Source organism: Athene cunicularia, assembly GCF_003259725.1.
Source record: "Athene cunicularia isolate RWA chromosome 7 unlocalized genomic scaffold, athCun1 chr7_part1, whole genome shotgun sequence".
Taxonomy (NCBI): domain Eukaryota; kingdom Metazoa; phylum Chordata; class Aves; order Strigiformes; family Strigidae; genus Athene; species Athene cunicularia.
The window spans coordinates 16,660,457-16,685,473 of record NW_020799107.1 but is presented as its reverse complement, the minus strand read 5'-3'; the positions used below and the strand labels follow the sequence as shown (position 1 = coordinate 16,685,473).

At 38.7% G+C, this 25,017-nt stretch overlaps 3 protein-coding genes across 11 annotated transcripts in view; 2 read left to right on the top strand and 1 right to left on the bottom strand.

Annotated features, from left to right (window-relative positions):
• Positions 1 to 1,582, top strand: part of DHRS9 (dehydrogenase/reductase 9) — a 28,341-nt gene extending 26,759 nt beyond the window's left edge. For both annotated transcript variants that reach the window (XM_026852710.1, XM_026852711.1), the window contains 2 exons: positions 177 to 340; positions 1,216 to 1,582. In XM_026852710.1, the coding sequence (XP_026708511.1) occupies positions 177 to 340; positions 1,216 to 1,442 (391 nt within the window). In that variant the 3' untranslated portion in view covers positions 1,443 to 1,582. The remainder of the gene's footprint in view (positions 1 to 176; positions 341 to 1,215) is intronic.
• A 5,296-nt stretch (positions 1,583 to 6,878) lies between these two features.
• LOC113482107 (retinol dehydrogenase 7-like) lies at positions 6,879 to 14,843 on the top strand. Its single transcript, XM_026852447.1, is given in 7 exon segments — positions 6,879 to 6,929; positions 9,998 to 10,071; positions 10,073 to 10,186; positions 10,188 to 10,288; positions 11,965 to 12,223; positions 13,486 to 13,649; positions 14,464 to 14,843. Coding segments are annotated over 7 exon segments (1,014 nt in total). The 3' UTR covers positions 14,715 to 14,843.
• Positions 14,844 to 16,848: 2,005 nt separating this feature from the next.
• LRP2 (LDL receptor related protein 2) overlaps positions 16,849 to 25,017 on the bottom strand; it is a 127,949-nt gene continuing 119,780 nt past the window's right edge. For 6 of the 8 annotated variants that reach the window (XM_026852697.1, XM_026852700.1, XM_026852698.1 and 3 more), the window contains 6 exons: positions 24,835 to 24,955; positions 22,608 to 22,737; positions 20,270 to 20,389; positions 20,070 to 20,177; positions 19,410 to 19,481; positions 16,849 to 18,363 (listed from right to left, as the gene is read on the bottom strand). In XM_026852697.1, the coding sequence (XP_026708498.1) occupies positions 18,202 to 18,363; positions 19,410 to 19,481; positions 20,070 to 20,177; positions 20,270 to 20,389; positions 22,608 to 22,737; positions 24,835 to 24,955 (713 nt within the window). In that variant the 3' untranslated portion in view covers positions 16,849 to 18,201. The remainder of the gene's footprint in view (positions 18,364 to 19,409; positions 19,482 to 20,069; positions 20,178 to 20,269; positions 20,390 to 22,607; positions 22,738 to 24,834; positions 24,956 to 25,017) is intronic. The other 2 variants (XM_026852699.1, XM_026852705.1) reach the window with 1 other exon arrangement.

Here is a 25,017-nt window from a genome sequence, read left to right as displayed (position 1 = left end):
GATAGTTCATCCCTCTCATTTAGGGATAACAAGCTGGAACTTCACAACCACGAACAAACCTCACAGTATTTGTGTGCTGGTATGCCATGTAAAGACAGAAATAAATGTGTTAGTACAGCAAAATATCCCACAATATTAATATCTAATGCAATTAAATCTTTGGGCTGTCTTTGCAGGAGAGATATGGCAGCTTTTGGAGTTAAGGTTTGTTGCATTCAACCTGGACTGTTTAAAACAGCATTATCCAATCCAGCAAATGTTATGAAGGAGAAAGAGGTTATTTGGAATAAGCTTTCCCCTGATATTAAAATGCAATATGGAGAAGACTATTTTCAGAAAGGTGAGGCACTTTGCAGATATTTGTGTCAAAAGCAGCAATGCATTTCTTGCTGAGAAAGCCTTGCAAAGTAGCTTTATATCTTCTAATCCTTCTGACTTTTTGGAAGGACTGTGATGCGAAAAGCTACTCTTCAAATGCATCTGCATCACAATATGTCTATTCACACAAAAGACTTGTTCTGGGAAGCTTTATTCAAATCTCGGTTAAAGATTAATTATTCCTGTTGGCATGAAGCTTTTGGTCAAACTCCCAAACAGAAACACTTTTATCTGATGATGCAATCAATGTACTCGATGTGGTTTTCTATCATTATTGTTTATTTATTTAGTAATCAAATAGGGATCAATTCCCTTTGCTTCTGCTAGCCCCAGTGCTGATGAAGCCATTCAGGACCAGTCTGACAGACACTTGCTAAACCTGCTTGAACTGGGGCTACTGGTCTTTTGATCCTTGGACTTTCTTGTCCCTCAAATTTCTTCTTTACAGTTGTGTTTTCCAACTTTCCACAAAGGAATTTCCTTACTACAAGAGGTTCATTTAAAGCTACAGCATTTCTGTTTCCCCTTGCCTCTCATATAGTTATGTTTTTTCTGAACAACTGTCAACTCTGGTTGCCTGTCCTCAGACCATACAGGCCCAGTTTTGCCATGACTGTTCCACAATTAAGTGTAACTAGACTATCCTTGGGGTCAACTATATCACTAGGTCATTATGGATGGGCACTTGTTTCTCAAACTGCTACAAATTCTTGTTTAGGGAGAAACAAGAAATACCAATTTCTTAGTGAAATTGCACAGATCAGTGTGTGAGGAATAGTTAAAAGTCACCTTTCCAGTTTGTCACTAAATGATCTTTTTTTTTTTTGAGCTTTACAGATACAGTGAAGAAACAAAAACTCTCCAAAATCTGTCTTAACAAGGACATTTCTCTGGTTGTTCACTGCATGGAGCATGCCCTAACAAGCCTCCATCCACGTACTCATTACGTCATTGGGCAGGATGCTAAGTTGTTTTGGAATCCCCTCTCAAGAATGCCAGCAGTTATACAAGACTTCCTATTGCTGCAGAACAGAGCAGAGCTTGCAGTCTCCCATGCAAAGTAAATATTTGCCAGTATACCCTCCATCACATAGAAGGCTGATTCTGTAAAATCATATCTTTTATATCAGCATGATACAAACTATACATGAAATACACATTTAAATGTAAGAAATATATCTTTTACTCCAATATCTGCTACTATTAAAAAAATTACATTAGTTCATTTTTAACATGTAAATTGAAAAGAATAAATGAACTATTAAACTTTCATAAATGACTGGGATTTTTCAGTTTCTTCATCTTTAAAATGTTTAGGTAGAGAACCTCTGAAGGCTCCAGTTGTCACAAAGATCCATGAGAGAAAATTATCCCAGGAAAATAGGGAATGTGCCTTTAAGGTCCTACAGCAGGAAGAGTTTGGTCATCTTAGGCTGGGGAGGGAAGGGAAACAGGGCGTTCCTCTGGGAGAAGTGAATTCTTCTTACAATATTAACTAGAAAGGAGGGCAGAAAATCCTCCTCCTGCTTCTTTAGCAGACACCCCTATTGAGTTTTGAGGTCAAGGAAACTGTGGTTGTCTTTACCTGGTACAGTCCTAACAAGAATGCAAAATAAAGTACCCAAGTGATTGAGCTGGTTGGAATTCAAACCCCTTCTGACTTGCAGGACTTTGCAAGGTTTGGGTGACACATTTTCCTGGTCAGCATGCTAAATCTTGAGGATCAGAAGTCCAGATCTACCCCTCTCTTGTAAAGGATCTGTAGCTACAAACATAGACTGTGGATCCAATCACAGGGGCCCAATACCTGCAATTAAGGTAGTGAAGAACTATGGGGGTTTTTAATTAAAACCAAACCAAACCAACCAACCAACCAACCCAACAAACAAAACCAACAAAAAACAACAACTGATCTTGCAAGACTTCAACTCTGGGAGCTATTTCTTGGAATAAAAATAATAGCCCTGCATTTTGTGAGATGCTGAGTAATCCCTGTGGAGAGGTGCTGCTCTTGTTCAATTCCTGACACAATTGCCTGTTAAGACCCAGCTCCACTGGAATTAATCACAGCAAAGTGCTTGAGAACTGAAGAGACCCCGCATGAGTCTGCAACTGCACATTGCTCGGGAAGCCATTTCTCACTGCCATGGAAACTACTCAGCAATGAAAAAAATGCTTTTCTCATGATGGTGAATTTGCTGTGACATGGATCAGGCTAAAGAGCAAGTTACCCAGTGGCTATCCAAATAGTGCTGGTTTTCAATTTAGTTTCTATGGAGCATGCAAAGCATCAATTTTATATTTCTTAGTGCTTAGGCTTTAGTGGGGTCATTTAACTTGTATCTAAGTTATCTGAAAACGTTACTCCTTCTAGAGCAGGTTTGGGGTGAATACCTCTTACCTGGCTACTCTTACTGAAGTATCGATGGCACTGTTGTAGTAGCTTTCATTTTAAAACCAACTTTATGGAAATAAAAGTGACTGAAAACCAAGTTTTCTTTATTTAACATTTAATCCAAAGGCTGTTGTGTGGCTGTCTGGTGAGCTAGTAGCTTCCCTGTCACAGTCTGCATGAGCTGTCAGCTTTCCAGGCAAGATATTGGTCAAGCCCAGCCAGTGAAACTCTTGGCTTCGCAGAGCAGGCAGCATTGGGCCCTAGAGGTGTGAATGTTGTCCTCTGAACGTAGCACACAGCCCTGGTGTCATTTCACACAGAGCCTTTCTAGAAACTGAAGCACTTTTTTTCCCCCTACAAAGACTACTCAGCCAAAAGTTATTAGGGAAACAAAGAAAATATGAAATGACACTACTTACTCTGATCTTTATCTTTAGAAATTACAGTTTGGCTTGTTTAATTCAGTCTTTTTCAGACCACAGGTATATTGTCAGCTGTGCTGAGAGACCCTACCACTGTGAATGTTAATATTTAAAGGAAAATACAAACAGAATGTGGGACAGGGCATGCTAGCTGTAATATATTATTTAAATTAGAAATGCAGCAAAACCATCAGCTGCTCAATGTATTCCTTCTCACTGTATGGAGGGCCAGATTCTGCTGGAATTTTCTCTCCTGGAACCAGATGCTTCCTTTACTCAAATGCCAGCAACAAAAGCCTTCTGGAAATGAGCAAACCACAGTGTGCTCTGCTGCGGCTATCAAAATCTGTCCTGCTCACAGGACTGTATGAGACACGTGAATATTTAGACATCTGTTTTTAGGGACTAGAAGGGACTTTTCTGGGAGAAGACCCATGTCTTCCATAAGGTCAGAATGTCCCGGGGGACTGCACCGACAGGGCCTGCCTTCAGGTAGCTTGTTAGATCCAGCACACAAAGGTGCACTTCACAACCTTCACTTGTCCAGCAGGAATAACGTCAGCTTCTTGCTTTTCACTCGAGAGCCAAATTTTCCTCTCTGGTGTTACGCTTCAAGCACAGTAATTTTTCCACACCCTTTCTAGGAGTCGGGGATCTCATAATGAAATACACCTAAGGAGTCAATGGGAAATCAGTCAAGTGCTGCTTTCTGCAGATGAAAGACTCTCTAATGCCCAGCTCTCTAAAGGAAAGTTACATATGGAGTTCATATATTGCTTATGTGGTTTCTCTTCCACTAAGCTCCCTTCCATGCTGTGCTCTAAGCAAGTCAGAGCATCCCCTGTGAGAAAGGGAACTTGTTGAAAAAATGCCCCATTTCCATGTTTTCTGAGATGTTAAGCAGGATCTATTCAACTTTCTGAAATTATTTTCTACAGTTCAAAAGCAGTTTGCTGAGAAAAAAAATTCAGTAGTAAAGAGAAGTGGAAACTCCTTTTATGCTTTTCTCTCCTATATTTGTGTGTCAAAGGATTGCTACCTACGATAGCAGGACTCCAGACCTGACACTGCTGGAGGAATGTTCCCCTGCGATGGGCTTTGCGTGCTGGTGGAGTGCTGGTTTTGGTTATTTCAACCACGCTGCAGAGCCTGCTGTTAGAATCGAGCCAGACAGGACTAGGCAGGCCCAGCAGGCATGTCTGCCACGCTTACGCTGGAGACAAAATTTCTGCCAGCCAACTGTCGAATCCTCAAGTCTCCAGCAAGCTGCGCACATCTGGCTGCCCCGAGTGCTCAAAGTGCAGGAACAACCAACACAGCAGCTCGGGCTGGTGTGGCACTCAGTGGCAAAAGAAGCAAGAATTTCCAGACCCAAGCCAAAATGAGCAGGGAGAGAAACTGGAGGGGGAAGAGCTGCCCACCAAGCAGAGGATGAACTAACAACTCTGCAGCTCCTGGCAGGGAGCGGCCAGACAGGTGTCACCAGCCCAGCTGGGACCGGCTGCCATTGCTGTGGTCCGCTCCACCGAACGGGGCCAGGTCACTTCTACCTTCATCCTACCACCTTACTTGGTTTCCCCAGTTATAATTTCCTTCCCATTCAGTTAGTTTCAAGTAAATTTTCATAAAAAGCTTATTCATTCATTCTGCTGTTGGGAACAGTCTTTGCCCAAGCCTCCTCGCTTCCTGCGGCATCCAGCAGCGCACAGGTTGTGTGAATGGGGGGTTCTGCTTACATGTTTATGCAATAGCACTCTGAGCTGGATCAGAAGTGCTCAGCAGGCCAGGGAACTCTGGGCCAGGGAGCAAGCAAACAAGCAGACTCATATGTTAGAGTTTTTTTCCCATGCAAACTGTAGAGTTTCTGTCTGCACAGTTTGTAGAATTTAAGATTTTGTTTGAAAAACATTGCTTAGTTACTCAGGCAACTGATTTGTTTCTAGTATCAAAAAGCTTCTCCTAGACTAGAAAAAGTTATTTAATCCCTGAAAGTTTTCACACACAACAATGCATTTTAAAAGATTAAGTCATATCGTTAATAACTCGCTTATATGCAGGTGAAAAGTTGGAGGTCTGAACCAAGCTCTGTTAAATCAATGGAAAGATTTCTGATGGTTTCAAGACAAAGCACATATCAGTCCTTCCCAGCTGAGTAGATTAGTTCTCCCTAATGACTCTCAACAGTCCCCCAGGCTCTGTAGATTACTATATACAAGGCAGCAATGCTTATATAACATAGGTAGGATAGGCAGCCACAGAGCATATACAGAAGATTAATGCCAAGTACCTAAGGTAGAAGAATCACAGCACAAGTTGTTATCAACAGCAGGGAAAGGGGCCATGCTTGTCAGCCAACGTACAGCTATCAGAAAGCACCACCAGATGCAGAATTTACAGTGAGATTTTTGGAAACTATCACCATGCAGGTCTTGGTGCACAAGCTTCAGAGTTTGACTTGGGCTGTTTCTATGTTCTGACACTGGAAATAACCGGTGAAGGCAACTCAGGAGCACCTGGAGGTATAGACTGAGCTTGCAGATGTCTCCCTAAAATGTGAGTAATGGCACAAAGACAGAACTCGTGTCTATCATTATAATGAGCAGTACACATTCTATGAATTTGCAGGATAGCTAAGAGAACAAATTAAGCACTTGCTTTTGAGTGCACAGGCAAGAGAACACGCAGTCACCTCCTTTCCAGGATGATGTTAACAATTGTTGCTTATCTAAGTATGTGCAGGGTCTAAATAAAATGCTAACTCAGAAATGTTCTTCCCAACATCTGGCATCTTTCCCTACTCCTTTATTTTCAGTTACTGGGTCAGTCACCTAAGAGTTTACAGGGTTTTATTTTCCTGGGTTTTTTACCGATGCTGTGGTAAAAATCTGAAGTGCAAGCCATACAAGGAAAGATACAATTATGCAGAGAAATCAGCCCCCATTGTACCAGACTACATTCATCTCCCTGCAAAATGCTGAGCAGGAGAGTTTGAAGATGTATTTCTTTTACGGTGACATATTAATGAAGATCTTAAGTTATCTCTTGACCACCAAATTGAATTAGCATACTGACATTTTTACACAGCATATGAAAAAGCACTCCTTTTCCACGAAACAAAAGCATAAAGCCCTGCACATGCAGGAATAGCTCACCTAAGAGTGGGAGATAGGATGTGTTTGTGCCTGCATGTTTGTTCAATTTGTTAACTGAAGACCAGGGGTTTTGTAGCTCTGGCAGGATGACATATGGTTAAAGTTTGTACTTCCTAGGCCCTGGAGAGCTGTCGGGTGATCTGTTGGGAGTATTATCTGACACATCTAAACTTTCCACTGAGTGCTACGTGAGTGCTGGTTTTGAAGAACCCCATTCTCTAAATTTCCTCTTGGCAGATCCTCAGCATGCCTGGCAAGTCACTCTAACCCATTGCAGAGCACTGACTTCTAGAGGTTTGCCCTGCCAGCGCAGCGGTGGATGAAGGAATCCAAAGCACACTCAGACCCCAAACTTCACCCCAGTCTGAGGTTCTTTGGCTCAACTATCAAAGCAAACTTGCTGTGGGAGTAAAACAGTAACACTCTGCTTCAATACAGTCTAATGTGCTTCAGTTTCTTTTAGTGCAGAGAAGCAGAGGGATGCTGTATTTTGCAGTCATCTAAGGAACTTAAAGGGCTCTTGGTGTAGTCATGCCGCTTTTCTCTAAAATCGATTGCTTTTATAATGGCACTTGTCCAGGCGTAAGAAGGCAAGTGCTACCCCAGGAGTTCTCAATTTGCCAGATAAATATCAAAGTTTTAATAGAAAGTAGAATTTGCTTTTAGCTATTTACTGGCTATATTAGTAATCAGAATTCAATATTTATGACGATATATCAATACTCTTGAAATATCATGCTGACATTTTCTCTGGAAACACTCTGCCACTCCAGGCAGCTATTTCAAAATCAATATGCCTCTGGAAGACAAGTGGCTTTTTAGTGCTCCACAAATATCAAACAAGAAGTATTTTGCATAACATTGTACATTCACAGAACTAGACAAAGTCCTTGAAAGAAAACTTTAACTGAGAGTAGTCCCTTTGATTCCGACCCCAGACTCCTTCCAGCAGCAATATCATCTAGCAGAATAAATACTGGCAGGAGGCTCCAGCAGAGCAAAACCCACCATGATGCTCAGCACCGCATGTCTGTGTGTTATCAAAGGAGGAGCACTGGTACTTGGGGAGAACTGGGTGGTTGGGGATTACAGGCTTAAGAACACTGGCCCAGGGCTGGTAGTGGAGAGAGGAGCAGCAGAGGCTCCACATGCAGTGCTGTTCTCTCAGCTGTCTCCCCTTGTCTTGCAGCACTTCTGTGCTAATTATTGCTGCCAAAACAAAGGGACTCTCACTAACCAGAGCAGTCCCAGGTGTTTCCCTTAGCAAGTAGGCATCCTGGTCAGACACTTCAGGACTTCACAGACCCAAGTTTCGTATTTAACCTTCTTTTCAGTAGTCCAAGATGACTGCCTGCTTCTTCCTCCCTGAAGTGCAGCCAAGGAAGAAAGGTGTGATTTACAGCTGCTGTTTCCAATTAGGTTAATCTTTTCCCTAAATCTCTAATTATTTCATTTAATTTTGTATTGCAAAAAAAGTTAATTCAGCCCTAAAATGATATATCATAGAACTAGTTTGCCAAGTAGCTTGCTGAGGTTATTGGCATGGGGTTACAAAAGCCTGCTGGTAGCAATTTTTCTCTTTCTCTGTGTCTAGCTCAGCTCTAAATTCTAAATCAGCAGTCAAAGGAAATGTCATTGCCTGGCACATCGTTGCAAATGGAGTGGGGGTATTATCTATGACCGGCTACTGCAACCTCCTGTTTTCAGACTCTATTCTACAGCATGAAAGTCTGAATTATCCTGAGCTTTCACACAGTTTTAATGGCACTTTGTCAGAGCACACTCTGTGAGTCCTCTCAGAAAATAAATGTCACCAACTCAGTGAAACATTACAAAGATGATTCCAAAGTGCACACATTCAGGAACACTGCAACCCTTGACAGACCGAACAGGGACATTCACAGCAAAAAAAGGCAAGTATCTAAGTGCAGTACCTGAAGTAGAGGGCCAAATACATCAGCCTCAAAACAACAGTGAGATGGGCTGCAAAAACAACCAGTGCAGCCCAGGAACCAATCTAACACCCCAAAAATTCAGTGGGAGCCTCCCTGTAGATTGTAGTGGAAGTAGAAGCAAACTCTTATCTGTATATATTTACTTAACATTTTAAAATCAGAGAGCGTTAATCAGTAGCTCACAAGTCCATACTGACAACTACAGAGGCACCCATCTACATAAAATAAGATCATTATGTGGCCAGTAATGTTCTCACTTGTTATCATTTATCAGCTATTAACTGATTTCATTATTTAATGAGAGTCCAACATTCATTCACTATCAGATTCTGAGATTCCTTCCATTCCTACTTGGTGAGGTGACAGCAAAATTTAGAATCAGAATAAATCCAAATCACTCCATGAACTCAGTAGGAACAAGAACACCTGACAGGCTCTAGCAACCAAGGCTTCCTTTAATATTCATGCCTTAAGGTAGCAAGGATGTTGTTACACAGAAATCAGTCAAATGAATACTTCAGACAGCTATGAGTTAGAGAAGAAAGACCCCTTCGTCTTTGAGTTTTAAATCTTTTGGGATTTAAAAATATCCACTTTTTTTTTTTTTTTTTTTTTTAAAGGCCAGATATCTGCACCTCTACACATCTGTAGCATAGGTGACTGCTTAGCACCTGTAAAAATATTTCTCTAACAGGATGTCTGGAAAATGTTTACCAGCCTTCCTATAAATACTGGCTTTAATTATCTTAGTTTAATTATTGCACAAACCAAAAATACAAATAGAAAATCAGTAATCAATCATGAAGATTTTAGATTTTTTAAAAATCATGAAGATTTTAGATATTAAGAGATGTATTTTACATTTATCAAAAATTTTTGTAATAAGCAAACAGTATCCTCCCTACCAGAGTTAGTAAACGTTGTGTTCCCTCAGTGCTTTTTTTTTTTTTTTTTTTTTTTTTGAGGGCAACATCTCCATGCATTTCCCCATTTCTTTATACAAACACACTTCCTACATAATATATTCTACTGTGCTGTGTATCAGTGCTAAACAGGCAATGAGGAAGGAGACAGAAGACTTAGACACTGCCCCAACGTCTACCTTGTCTAAGGAGCAGAGAGCAGATCACTCACCATCACAAAACACAAGTCACACAACAAATTAGTCATCAGACCCACCACTACAGCTCAGGCTTTTCTGGTTGTTCTTGGGGTTACTCTGGTTCTGTGCTATAGATTAGAGGACCAGCCTTGTTAGTATCATACAGGCAGTCAAAGAGAATCATCCTTCTTCCCAGAGTCTTTCTTCTCTCTAGTATTAGCACAGATAATCACCAATTTCTACAAAAAAACCCCAGGTGCTACCATGAGAACTGATGCAGTCATTCCTTTCAGTCTGACACATCCTGAAAGGACAGGGCCGACTAGAAAGATTGGCTAACAAAGCTTAAAAACAGTGGAATATATATTGAAAAGGAAGATAGGGAGGGTTTTTGCCAAGGCATGTATTATTCATTGATCCCGATCACATTGTGCCAAAGCTTCCACCCCTACTCTCCACTAACTTACAATGAGCTGGAAGAGCTGAAACCGGAAACAAAGGCTCTGATGGGAATTCTGTCTGAGGCAGTTTGGGGGTTGGCCGAGCACGTTTGCTTCATTGCACTTCTAGATCATTAACTTACTTGCTTGTAGCTCTCACTTTCAGACTCACTGCACACAGCAATTTTGGCTTCCATACATTTTCTTATCACTCACTGGCTCATCAAGAGTCTTCATAACAAGCTGTAACACAAGACTTGGAAACTCACTGGCTAAACGGCTTGACAAAAGGGGATTCTGTGTCACTGACACATGTGCCAGAGAAAAAGGAGGCCAAGAGCTGATGCTCCTCACTCTCACTGAAAACAGTGAACCTGAACTTAGCTGACTCCAACAGCATTGCCAGGTCTGTGGTGTTTGTGACCAAAGAGGCAGCTGGCAAGGGTAAGTAGCAAGGTAATTTCCCAGAAAAATGATTCAATATAACCAAATCTTGTCTAGCTAGAAATTCCGGTGCCTCTCTACAGAGGCAGGTTTTGTCTTACTGATGAAATGTACTCACTCTTCAGTTCTGTCCTTTCTCAGTTCAGAGAGATTCCTCCAGCATTGCTTCTGGGCTTGCACTTGCTTTCACCAACAGGGATGCTCAGTCTATTAAAACCAGATCATTCCCAGGTGTGTTTTTCAGATTAATTTTTTTTTTTTTTTTTTTTTTTTTTTTTTTTTTTTTTTTTTTTTTTTTTTTTTTTTTTTTTTGTCCAGTCAAAGAATCTTAGTGGGGGGAAGGCACTAACTGGTACCAGAAAGACCTTTCTTGACAATAAAACCTGCCCATCCAATTAAAAATGGCTGGTGCAGGACTTCTTCAGTCTGCCTCTAGTAAGCAGAAGAGTGGTTTTGCATGGCTGAGTAATTCTGACTTTTGCAATGCACACAACAACAATTGCACTGACTGTAACAGTTAACACTTGCCATTTCAGCCATTTTTCTTAGAGTTATTATATAGGTAGCTCCTATTACTGCTATCATACACTTCTGAGCATTTGGCCAAAAGAGGAAGAGTTTTTCCTTGGATACCTATGAGTGGAGTTAAAAAACAAGACTTAAATGATGGTTTTGGCAACAGTGATGAAAAGATCTGCATGGTGAATAATATTCAACTGTGACAATACAGGTTTTTTTCTCAGAACCAATAGCTCAGACTAGACATTGTTGAGGGCCACCAAAGGGGACCACAGCACTGCAACTACCAGCTGTAACACACAGTCATACCAAATACTCAGTAAGCTTGTTAATTAATTAACTAGCTAAAACAGCAAAACACCTATCTTCTACCAGCAGGACTTCCTCCTCAAAGCTCGGAAAACACATCCTGAGGGTTCCAGACCATTCCTGGATGCAGAGATTGAGGGCGGGGGCAACATATTTATTATCACTTACCTCCTCCAGCAGGCCCCTGCTTCCAGCTTGTGAAAAGCCGCACGTTCTTGGCCAGGGTAACCACTGCTAATGCTGTCACCCCAGCCTGAGAAACTTTATAGAGGCTGAGTGCTGGACTTTCAGCCTCTACCTTCAGGTGCAAGCTGTCCTCAGCAAACTCTTGAAAGTGTCACTATTTATCTAAAGGTCCTCAAGTAGTTTATAAGGTAGTAAATCAGTGTTATCAATACACAGGGTTAAGCTAATATTTTTAGAAGCACAGACTAATTCTGTATGTGTGGTTCAGACCTTTAGACCGCAACCCAGAAAAATCAGTCTCTCCACTTCTATGTAGACTATCTGATTTTCACAAGAATGTAAATGCATACTAGGAGCCCACATACTTGAGCAGATCTGAATAATAAAGCCCTGTATGGTGACCCATATTTCCAACTGAAATACTTTTCCTTTAACACTTTACCCATGCTCTTTTAGAGTCATTGCCTAAGGCCTTCAGCAAATTTTTCCAGGTGTGCAGGGTAGATCATACAAGGAAACCCCAGACAACTGCATTCATCTCACTGAAGCTTTTGAAAACTGTGTACTTGGTTCCCAATGCTATAAAACTCTATGTAACCATATGAACCTCTAGGGTAAGATGTTGACACATACCAAAATAAATTATTTTGTAATCCTCTTAGGGCTTTTTGGCTTGATGAGCAATGCTGAAGGAACAATACCTATAGTACCCACTGGCTGGCTGAGAATTGAAGACTTCCACTCAGTGCTGGATTTTAGACCCCTGGAATTGATCAAAATCACACTCAATCTTCTGCCACTTCTGAGGAAAGCTAAGGGAAGAGGAGTCAATCTAATTAATACCAAACCCCTCATGGCTTTTGTAGGGGGTGGCTACAGACTGTCCAAATGGGGCACGGAAGCTTTCTCTGACACCTTACAGTGAGTAGCTAGAAATACATGCATGAATCCAAGAACAGATTCCAGATGTGCTGAGGAAGGGTGACTGCTCCTCTCATTTTCTCTCTGAAAATCTTGCCTAAAGGGGGAAAGGAAAATAAGAGGATGTTGGTCACTTGTTTAGGATTTCAATTGCCAGTACTATGAACAGACCCACCAGGAAACTGCACTCGGAAAAATATTCATGTCCTGGACAAATGGCTACCATGAAGCTTTCAGGAACGTGAATCCACCACGTACATTAAAGTAAATCAACAGTATAGCCTGGTCAGACTCTCAGAGTTTCCTGGGCAAGTTGTACCTCGTTGTACTTGCCCATTTACAACCCATTTTATTTTGCTCTAATGCTGGAGAACAATCTGAGCTGGAGGATTCCAGGCAGCAACCACATTACCAGAGATACTCATAAGTTCACAAAATTAAGCCGAGCACCCTTCACTGTGTTGTAATGCCTTGAGAAGGCTAAAGCCTAGCCCAGTAAGTCAAGTTTTCAAAAGGACTAGGAAAGTTGGTTGCAAACCATTACGAATGCTTATATAAAGTATATGCCCTGAGGAAATACAATAGAGACTAATAGTTAATGTACACATGGTGCATTTCTTTGCATGCTTTGGAATGTAGCTGCCTGGGTCTCTCGAGCTGTGACAAAGAGGCCATTTTCATCCCAAAAGGAGTTGTACTGCAACTCAAAATTATACTGAGGGAACCACATCACCAGAAAACACGCTTACCTTTATTGCACTAACATTTATTCACTTAACCATAGCCATTTAACCATATGATGGAGAATAAAGTTGTAATCCAATTGAAAACTTTTGCTTACTTCTACTTTTTCCCAGGAACTTTAATAATCTGTTCCTGCTGGAAGCTGAAATGGTGCAACAGTATTTGAAATAGTCAAAAGTTTTAGTTTGATAATACATGGCTAAGATGCAGTTGGCTGTTGCATCCTTTGCATCAGTCCAACATAAACCACACAGAAAACTGTGAATCTGCCTGACACTGCTTTTTTTTTTTTTTTTTTTTTTTTTTTTTTTTTTTTTCTCCAGAGTTGTCTGCTGTGCTTTTACAGGACAGGCACACTGCTATGAAGCTAATTTGAATATCTCAAAATTATTCTAAACATTCAAAGATCAGAATCAAAGTCTCAAATATTATGTGACAGACTTCCAACTTACTTATGTTTAATAGTTATGCCGTCATTGGAGGGGTCAGGTATGTTTAGTGTATTTTTTTTCTTCTAGGATAGAGGTGCAGCATTTTGGAGTAAAAGTAAGCATTATCAAGCATGATTTCCTTAATGCAAGAGTACTTAATTCAGATGTCATCGAGAAATAACTCTTAAGACTTTGGAAGAGACTGATTCCTGAGATCAGGGACTCTTAGGGAAAAAAATACTTTTTTGAATGTAAGTGGAAAAAGGACTGTATGAAAGCTCAAGGGGAGTATTATAAATGTATATAAAAACCTGATGTAAGTGGGGCTGTAAAGACAACAGAGCCCAGTGGTGCCCAGGGACAGCACTCAAACCAACGGGCACACACTGAAATACAGGATGTTCTTGCTGAACACCAGGAAACACATTTTTACTGTGAGGGTGACTAAGCACTGGCACAGGTTGCCCAGGGAGGGTGTGAAGTCTCCATCCTTGGAGATATTCATGCATGGTCTGGACATGGCCCTGGGCAACCTGGTCTAGGTGACCCACCTTGAGAAGGCAGGGTTGGACTAGAGGTCCCTTCCTACCAATCTGTGATTCTGTGAACGTTTGCTGGACCTCATTAACATTCATTAAGAACCCATTGCTGACTGTTCTGGACTATGTGTATGTTAGATGAGGCCTGTGCTATTAGTTCCCATATGAGATTGGTGAGATGTGATGTGACTACCATCCCTAGTCCCTCCATACTTAGAGGTAAAATGACCAGGAGGAATGAATTGCTATGACCATATGCTTACTGATATCTGAAAAGTTGTGCTATGTGACACTGAACTTACTGTAGGGAACATCTGGCTGAGAATATGGGATATTTCTGTTTACTGGGCTTTTGAGTGTTCTGCAGCCTTTCTGGTCTCGACTCTGCTGTAGTTATACTGCTCTCAGTACTTGCACCACTAGTTTAAAGCAAGCCTGAAGCTGTAGACAAACCTTTGGGTATAAAAAAGCCTTTCACAGATAATGTTGTATGTAAATTATTTCAGGTTTATATTCTTTGTTGCAGATATAAAAGCTCAAAGATCAATAGTGAACAGACTGTGTGACACTGATATTTCTAAGGTCATAAAATGCACGGAACATGCCCTGATAGCAAAGTACCCCAGGACATGATACAGAGCTGGATGGGATGCAAAGTTCTTTCGGCTGTTTGTCTCCTATGCCCCAAGCTGTTTATCTGACATGCAGCTGTGTATGACATTCCCAGCTCCAGCAACTAGTGGGAGATCAGTTCCTGGAGTTCTAATTAACATTTAGTATTAAACCAGTATATTGTTTGTGGAAATAAATATTAATTCTGTCAAAACCAGACACCCTCCTCTTTACTAGGTACTAGACTGCTTAAACTCCTTTCAGAAGACACTTTCTCCACCCCTCCTTACCTGAGATTTCTCAATTTGCAGATAGGCTTGTAAATCCAGCATGTTTTTGAAGGTCATTTTGTATGCTCACAAATGATACCTCTATAGAATGTTCATTCATAAAATATTCAGCTACAAAGCTAGTTAATACTACTCACCCAATAAAAAAATTTTAAATAAGAAAATTAAAATAACTAAAAGGACAGTTTTTCAAGTAATGGGCTTCTAGTGAACTTGAAATAAAACAGTGGCCTTTCAGAACATGTATCTTACACATGCACCTTACAGAATGTATTTAGTCATCTATTCCATGGGCAGTTTGCTCATGGTCACATTCAGGAGTTGCTAAACTTCAGGAGTTTCTGCAGTATTTGACCACATCTAATCACCTGACTATTTAACAGTGTAGAGAAAAAACACCAGCTATTTTACGGATACAATTGCAGGGAAAATCAAAACTACATTGTACTTTGTTACTACACAAACAGAGTATCCCAACTTACATTTTAACTTTTTTTTTTTTAGTATAGTTTATTAGGCAAGTATTAAAAATAATATCCATTCACATTTCGTTCATTCTCAGTGTGCTTTGCAAGTTAAAAGGATGATTACTTCACTCATTAGATGAAACAGGTCATTAGCATGGCAAATTACTTCGACTGGATGAAGAGTGTGTTCAGAATGGCAGTTAGCTGACGTTACTGTGCCTCTTGTACACTATTTCTATCTGTTAAGCTGTTGGCCAGAGGCTCACAAACAGCGTTCCTAGCAATATTAGAACTGAAGGGGTAAAGGTTTTACTTGCTAAAGAGCTGTGCTGGTGATTAATCATTAATGTGCTTAAAAAAATACCATGTGCAGGTCAGAACTCCAAATGTAAGAAAAGGAGTTTCATCACTCTGTGTGTGTGAGAGGGGGCATGTGTGTGTGTGTTTATACATGAGCAAGAAAGAGACAGAATGTGTTTAGTAACCTTTAAGTATTTCATTGAGGTTCTATTCTCTGGAAAATGGCTTCAAGAATAAATTTATTTTACCTCATCTCATGAAAAATACCTACAGAGGAATAGTTCTCCCTCCCTGGCCTGGCAGCTGTAAAGAGAATGTACATGGAAAAACTTAATGGTATAATGTATTAGCCCTATAGTGGCAGATTACAGATATGTGCCAAAATCTCTAAAAGACAGCCTTTTTTGAAACAGAATGAGTCCAGAATTCAATAATCCAAGCAGGGACTGTCCTCATAAGGGAAAAAGAGTACAAGTAAAAAACTAAGTTAGGAACAGAATCTAAAGCTTCTGTTGAACAAAGTACCAAAATTAATTTTACGTACTCAGAAAGGTACATTGTGGTTTGCTACTTGGAGGAAGAGGCCCCGCTGAAGCTTAGAAATCCTTCACCATAAAGTATGTTAAACAATCCCAGGGATGGTTTTCTTCCACATCTGAACAGTTAAAATCATTATAGGGGGAAAAAACCAGAAGTATCTCCTAGGCAGCTGACATATTAGCAGTTTACTCTAAAACTGCCAAAGCTTTCTGTTGACAAAGACTATTCACAAAACTGATGCTACTTGTTCTTGTGGTATGCAACTGGAGGCGGGTCTTGTGGAAATATTAGTCTTGCCTTCTCTAAAAAATGTTGTGAACTCTTTCCTTAAGAACAGCAACCTGCCTTTAAAAGAAATCCTTTCTCATAGCCTTACAGATGTGTATGCTGTGTCCCAGATTCTAAGGAATTTTCTACATTAAAGCACTCATATATGAAAGTTCACTAAACTAAGGTTTTAATTACTTATGTCCATACTACCTTGACAGTCAGTCTCTTACAACCAATAATAAGTTTCCTGTTTCAAGGGCTAGTTTAAGTGGTGTAATGGGGCATTTTTCACATTTACAGTGATACAATGGCAGTACTGTTATATCAAGAACTTTAGTTTATCTAAAGTAGTTGTTTTAATCTCAGAGTGCACTGAAGCCTCCACAACTGCAAAAAGTACATAGAGCCTTGACACAGATTATGGAATAAAGATGTGATAAAATAATACATTTATTAGATTTATTCAGCAGCATCATCTTCCAGTTGTCTTTTCTAATCAAAGTACGTTACAAAGTAATTATAAGCATTCTAATTAGAAACAGTATACATTTTGAGAACTCAGATATAAAACAATCAAATAGCAGAAGTCTCAGTGATTATAACTCTAGGAATCTTTAAATTATCTGAGTAGCTGGCCAGGAATGCTGAATAACATGTTCCTGCAGTGCTACTCAGTTTCCTCAAATGGTTCATGTTGTGGAAACTACCTTGGCTAATTAATAGAAAAGCTAATAAGATATACAGTATATTCTGATGGAAGGTTACAGAAATAACCAGATAACTACAAAGCCTGCATTAGTAGAAATTGTTTCCCTTTCTATTAATGTCCACCTCAGGAAATAAATAGTCAATAAAATTAAATTTTCACATTAAAAAACCTGAATAATTTCTTAAATGAACCAATATCTTCCATATTTCACTGTTTGGAAATAAGCTGTTACAGAAATCTAGCTACTTCATTTAATAGTACAAATTACTTCCAGAGACTCCAGCCAAAAACACAGCTATTCCATTGATGAGCAAGAGAAAAATCTCATTAAATTAAGTACTCTTGGCACTAAAATCTAAATACATCAGATCTTTTTAAGAACACTATTAATGGAATAGTGTTAATTGGAACCAAGTGGAAAAGTATGTGTCTTATGGATTGAGAGAAAATTACTTTATCTCAGGCAGTTACAATATTGGAAGAACATTTTGCACAGGTAACTATTCAGCATAATGATGTCGCATTGACTCGTCCATATTTTGTTTAACACAAGATAGACACCCATTTTTACATACAGTAGTATATAAAATAGGTGGTAAAGATGCCCAATGCACCAATAGAAGTTTTAAAAAGGTGCTGTTATAAATATATACTCTTGAGATCCTGTAAATCAGTAATGTTCCTATATTTGCCTTATTTGGTTCTTTTTTTAGTTTAAGCATTTATATACTGAATTTGTTCCTAAAGATGCAACCAATTCCATACAGATTCCTACTAGTAACATCACCAAACAAGATAATCTTTCAAAAATTTACAAATATACAATATATTTATAACATTACTTTCAGACAGCTTCAGTGCAAAGATATACATATAGTACATCATGATAATTGTTCATAAAAATAGAAATTGGCATTTGTCAAAAAACAAGGCATAGTTTCAACATACATCTCCAGCCACTGGCTAGGACATGTACATATTTTTATAAAGCATTTGAATGTGAACCTTACTCTTCTGTTTATAAAAAATATATGTGCAAATGGATGTGTCTAATTTTCCCTAAATCAGTTAGCTAGTTATACCACAGAGTCCTCTTTAACAAGATTGGCGGTGTCTTTAAATGTATCCTCTGTTGCTGTATAAGCTAATGGTTGGTCTCTCTTCAGAGTAATCTTGGGAGGCAGTGAAGGAGAAGGAGTAGGGACATTTTCTGTGTCCTGTTGCTGTTCTTTTTCCATCTGAAACAACAATCATAAAATCCAAGTTTACATTCTAATGTACAAAACACCCAACCTTAACTTTCAGTAATGTTAAATTAATTCAAGTGTCATGTTATTTCTGCAAATCATCACCTGTTACAAAATTAAATACTAATTTAACCTGAGATGGTACAGCTCCACACATTGGCACTTCTATTGTAATTCTTCATGTCAGGAGTAGCTTGATATGTCTATATGCACAGATATGAATGTAGATAGCATTGGCACTACTATGTTTGTAGTTACATCCATTAGTGTTGGGGAAAAGAACCTCTGCCTTCCTGAACTCTCTCTCACCTTGTTCAAGCATTAGAAACCTAAATTCTTCACAAAAGGCAGCTAGTATCAGGTTAAGTCAGCTAGACCATCTGGAAATTTTAAACTGTAAGATGAAAAGGGCTGGAATTACTGGCTCAAGTCAGCAGAACTCTAAACCTTCATATCCAAGCCAGGGGACAATTCCTCCAGCACACATACTACCCGCTGGCACAACATCTTAAAAGAACTGTCTCATCCAGATGTATGGATGAGAAAAACAGGGCTGGTATAGAAACAGGGCTGCAGTACCTAGAGCTATTCTAGCTATAGAAAGAGAATTTCTCTGCAGTGCTGAATCCAAGACTAAGAGGGCAGAAATAGACATTTCACTTCTAGTGCAGTACAATAGCCTCCCACTTGCGCTGGGTCCCTGAGCTGTTCCAGAATGCACCGGCTAGATGAAACCACCACCTGAGATGCAGAGCAGGAGTGGGCCACAGTGCTTTAGCTGGGAAAGCAGAGATGTGGGCAATGCAGCCGTGCTGCCAAAGCTGGATGCCTGCTGAACATCTCATTCTGCACAAGACTTTATAACATTTCTCAAAAGCATTTCAGTTCTGAAACTGGGGCTGGAATTTCAGGGCTGGAATTTCTTTGCTGCTTCACTTAGCAGCAGAATCCACTCATAATCTTTATCATATGAAAGCAAGAACAAAGTCCAGCAGAATATTAGCTGAAAAATAGAATTATACAATATTAAGCAATACCTCCGCATATATTGGGTTTTCAAAATTAGTGTTTTGTTTCATTTTTCTCTTGAAGAAACTCCACTTGGATTCCTGAAACATAAAGATTAATAGAACTTTACACAGGTTTTTTTACAACTTCTCTGGAAACTAACATCACTGTTGGATTTCACTTGCACCTTCTTTACTGCTAGATAACCAGTTATGGTTCTTTTACCTAAAGCAGTATTCCATGAGTCTAGACCAGAAGGCAATAAAAGTGACTACATTAATTCATAGAAGCCTATCATGCCAGACAAATAGGTCAAAGAGGAAAAAATTGTCTTGAAAACACCACAGGAGAAATTACTGAGAGACATGAAACTACAACAGGTTGACAGAGCTGTCATTTCAAAGCTTATCAGAGGCACTTTTTAGTGCACAATGTGTGAAAATAGTCCTGTAAACAAGCCACTATCAGCTCATTCAGATGGATTTTAAGACATAAAAATGTATCTTCCATGAATCATGAATAATCTAGATGAGGCAATACTTTGATCTTGATTGTTAAAATGCCCTGCAAGAAGACATAGAACAAGCATCTTAAATGTCCTTGCTAGCATTTTTAAAGATGGATAAAATTACAAATAAATGTGAAAAAATGATGGCAGTACACTGAGTAAATGTCTTTCTGTGTCCTACCTGAGGTGCATCTGTACTCTGAGGGGTTTCCTTCAGACTAGCAGATATCACAGAGGCATACACAGGATTTTCAAAATTTTCATTTTCCTCACTACCAGCTGCTGCTACCTGTAGGAGATGGAAAATCGATGTTCTTCAAAGAAGAAAAGAAGGTCTTAAAGGAAAATGAAAGGTGAAAGTCAAGCCTAAATTTCTCTTACACATGTTGGCTGAATTACTGTAACTGCACTGGCCGCGCTGGTTCCACCATCTCTGCTTGCATACATTGGATTTTCAAATGTGATTGGCTGTTTCCCTGACTCCACTGCAAAGTTTTCATTCTATGAAGGAAAAAAAGAACCAAACCAGCAATTGCAGTGCAATAAACAACTCCAGACTCCTAGCAATTAATTAATAGTTCAATTCTTCATCTCAGGAACAATGTATGTTTACTTCCACATAGGCTTTGACAAAATCTGTTAAAATTATAATGTTAGTTTACTGTCCATTATTTTACTCTCTGACTTAGTAGCCCAGACCACCGATTGTTTCATTACCCCATTTTCTAGCTGGAACCCCCCCCCCCCCGTTTCAATAATTGACTCAGAGTATTTTATGATGAGGAAAGATGACTCTCACAAATCACACCTTCAACGGGGAAGAGTTATCAAAAAAAGCATGATCCCAAAATAAATATTTCATTTTAGAGAATTCAAAATGACATACAAATTAATAAGATCTCTGTGACATATAAAAGAATGGGGTTCATTCATTTTGTCCCAGCAGGGAGATTTTTATATTTTTTGACACAAAGCAGTAAGTGTATTCCCTTAGTTATAACATGAGTTATGTCAGAAATAAAACGTTTCACCGTTTTTAGCATATCTCTCATAAATCACTATTTTGCCCATACATGAAGACCACTATGTGGATAGCAGCTGTTTCACACATATTGTGCCAATCCCTGACGTACAGCTACAGCACTCACAGCAGGTGGGCAAAGGTGCTGAGTTAAGTATTTCTTAAGAAAATATTTAGTGCCACATAAGGAGAGCCACCCAGGGCTAGCCAGCTAAACACCAACAGGTACAAGGGTAATGAAAGAAAATCCCTGCCCAGACTCACTTGTCCTGCACATTGTCACAGACCCATCACAAGAATAGTGAGAAATAACAGGGGAATAGTACATCAGATAGTTCTTTAAACCTGCCTCATTTCTACAGATCACTGCTTCATGCCATAAGGATTAACGCTTTGTGCTATCAGAATATAGCTCTTTACCACAAAGTGAACTCTTGTCAGCATCCTCAAATTGTTCTAGCTTGACTAAGAACAGCCACACTGAAAAATGTCCCTCTAACATCTGCTCATTCATACGTGATATTAAAATTTTAGGAGGTACATTTCACAGTTCTTCGCTGCCATAAACCAAACCCTTAGAATTCTTTCCCAGTGAACTAAGCAATTTTTTGTTTATACTCTGAATACATAGGGCGAATTAACATCACTTAAGTAGAAATAGCCTATATCCAGACCTGTTATTAGCAATGTAAAAACTGCATCAGTTGGACTTCAGTATGTAAATATTAGGCCAGAAAATGGAAAGTACCGTAAAGTTTTTCATGCACAAAAAAGATTTGACACAATATTCAAGCCTAAAGCTATTTCCTCAGTATTTACTGAAATGTTCATATAATTCTTTCATTCCACAAGCTGCCTAATTTTAACAAAGGGTGTGTTTCTTCATCTAGATAATGGTCATATACATATATTATGAGCTTATCTTCTCTAGCTGTTTCATTTCATATTCATTTGCTGTTGGTTAAGTCTATAATTTACATTTAACTTTGAAAGTTTGGAGAGTTTCCAACATGGACTTTGCAGCAAGTCCTTATTATTCAAATACACCTGTGATCTGTTTCCTATAAGGAAAATCTTTTGTACACTGTACATCTTGTGGTAAACAGGAATATTTTTCCCATGGAAAAACTATACAGTATAGGAAAGACAAGAATGCACTTCCAGATGTGCAGAACAAAACATGGATGGAGTTACACTTTATGATGTCCCCAAAACTATTAAACATGATTTGTTTAAACTTCATAAAATAAGAAACTGTCCCATTTATAATTTCTTGTGCAAAGTAGTGTATCCTGTGGCTAGACCTAAGTTTTACCTTTGAAATTTCTAACATACAGTCTAGATTTGAAAGTCACACATTTTAACCTGTTCTATGGAACACTAAGGCCCTCAGAAAATTCCTTATTACAATAATTTAATTTGCCTATTCATTCCCTGTATACTCCATGAATATGCTGAAATAGGAAAAGGAGAAATTAACTTAATTTATACCATATAAATCTTGAGAAAGGTCACATTATTTTGAAGAACAGCCTACATTTGTCCTTGCCTTCAATTTACGAAAATCTATTTCAGGAAATCATCAATCACTGTTCACTTCTTTTTCTAGAACACATTTATCATAGAATTCTCTCTATCTGCTAAAAATTATATTAAAAGAACACAATTTTAAAAAATTATTTCAGAACTAAACTTTACCATTTGCATTGCTCTGTCTATAGCAGAATCTCCTCCAAAGCCAGAGACTCCTATGTCCATATTCACATCTGCTCCAGATCGGAAAGTTACCCCATTGCCATTTTCAGTAGATTTTACAAGACTGCTTAAACTAAGAAAAAAAAAAAACAAAACCAAAAACCAAAACAAAACAAAACAAAAAAAACCCAACATCAAACAGAGATTTTATAACACAGATTTTTCTAGTTCTATTCTTCTAACTATTCTTCTAAGCATAGTTATCACTTGGTAATTTGCTGGATATAAGCAAGCTATCAAGGGCACCAGAAGTAGTACTCCTGCATTAGTTCTACAGGTTTTTTAACCTAAGTTAGCCCATTCAGAATGATTTCAGCTATCTTTATGTGTGCTCATGTTGACATCAAATGAACTCAATGAATTACAATTCCCACAAATTTACCTACATTTTGACTACTCTTCAGTGTTGATTTACAAATACACAAATCCACTCAGTTATTCAAATTAATTGAAACTGATTTTAAAGAAAATGCAGATGAAGTAGCATAATGGATAATTCCAACACCACCTATATTAAAGATGGTTGTGCATGCAAATCATTAAGATACCTATAGGATTCTGTTTTCATATAAGCAATTGTTCAATCTGCATATGGATTTACAGCAATCACAAGTGCACATTAGATTTGCATAAAAAATATTGGAAATGGGCTGAAAGAACACTGTCAGGCTCAAAATAATAGGAGCAGAAAAAGACAGTAGGGAGTAGCCAAATACAGGACCTTCCGCACAGAAATCTGACTGCAGAGTTAACCTTTGAGTTGATTTTTTTCAAATTTGGTTAACTTGAAGGAAGACAAAAACATTGAAATAATCTTTCCATTTGTGTGTCCACATTGGAGCTGGCTTGTGCTAAAACTCTTGCCTACAGCTGGAATGTTATGTACACACTTTATCAGTTGGCCTCATAGGCATCAGCTGATTCAATTTTAACAAATGTCAGTCTTAGCTATGATTCCTGTGCATGGACAAGTCCCATGTTAAGGGCAACAGATAAACTATAACTCTGCAGTAAAGATACGAGTTAACAGTTGAAAGAGGGATTAAGCAATAGCAGCACTAAAGCTTAAATGAAAATTGTGAATCAAGCCTCACAGACAAGAAAATCTGACATCTCCATTTCACATAGCCTCATAAATCATATGAGAAGGACTGTTGAACAGTAAAGTTTGAGTAAGTACATTAAAGTTTCTACTTGCTCACTATCTGATGATGCAGAAATTTTCCATTCAAGAAAGCAAGAAACAGAGAATTTCAGTGAGTAGCTTGGAGATCTCTTACAAACTCTTTGTCTTGCAGGATTGATCTGCACAAAAATTTTGCTCCAATTTCACTACATCAAGTCATAAATAATTTTAATTAGTTCAGTGTAATCCTCCAATAAGGAAGCAGCTACAGCTACATCCATGTTACTGATTACAGTTATTTAACTACATTGATTTAAGAGCTGCAGCTGTGAAATTGGTGCAAAGACTATGAAGATGCAACTTTATGCCTTTAAAAACACATAATTTGCTTAAAGCTAAAAAAATTTCAAAGCATCATATTCTGTCATCTTTTTAAAAAATAATTTAAAATAATTGCAAATATTTTTTCTTTATCTTCCTTTGATTTAAAACATCAAATATTTTTTAATATTTTTCTCAAAGCCGGTTTTCATTGGGCAGTGTGACTGTCAGGAGAGTAGGAACCTACAAAAAGCCCAAATTTCTCAGGCACTTGAAACAGAAGTTCGCTGTACATGCCCCGTATTATTTTTAAACAGATGAATACAGTGTGGAAGATATGCTCAACCTTTCAATGTTAAAAATATCTCTTTGCCAGAATCATCTTCTGAGAAGTATTATAAAAACATATGTACCATGGTCTTTTGTATCTTTCTGAACTGAATATCCATTTCTAGATCTGGTAAACGGTCTTCTATATTGTTCATCACTTAAAAGCTAACTTAGAATGCAGAACAGTTTTACAATAGTCCTATGTTACAAAATAATGATCAGCTATGATATTGCTTGGAATCAAAAATCCACTGGCATTGCTGCAACACTGTACTTCCATATTCCAACAGAATGGGCATATGGCAAGCAAACTGGATTTCTCAGAAATAGTTAGGAACAAACATACATTTTCAGTGCACAAACATTCAAGCTCTGAAAGCTTTTGAAACATACCTTGGCAGTTTGGGAAGCGTTGGTAAAAGGGAGCCTGTTCGTCTGTAGTTAAAAAAGCCTCCAGCTGCTAGCACTCCAATTATTATGATTAGTATGACTGTCAGCAACACTGCTACTGCTGCTATCAAAGACAGAAGAATAAGCAAACATTCAAGCAAGCATAATTCAGTGTAAAAAAGAACC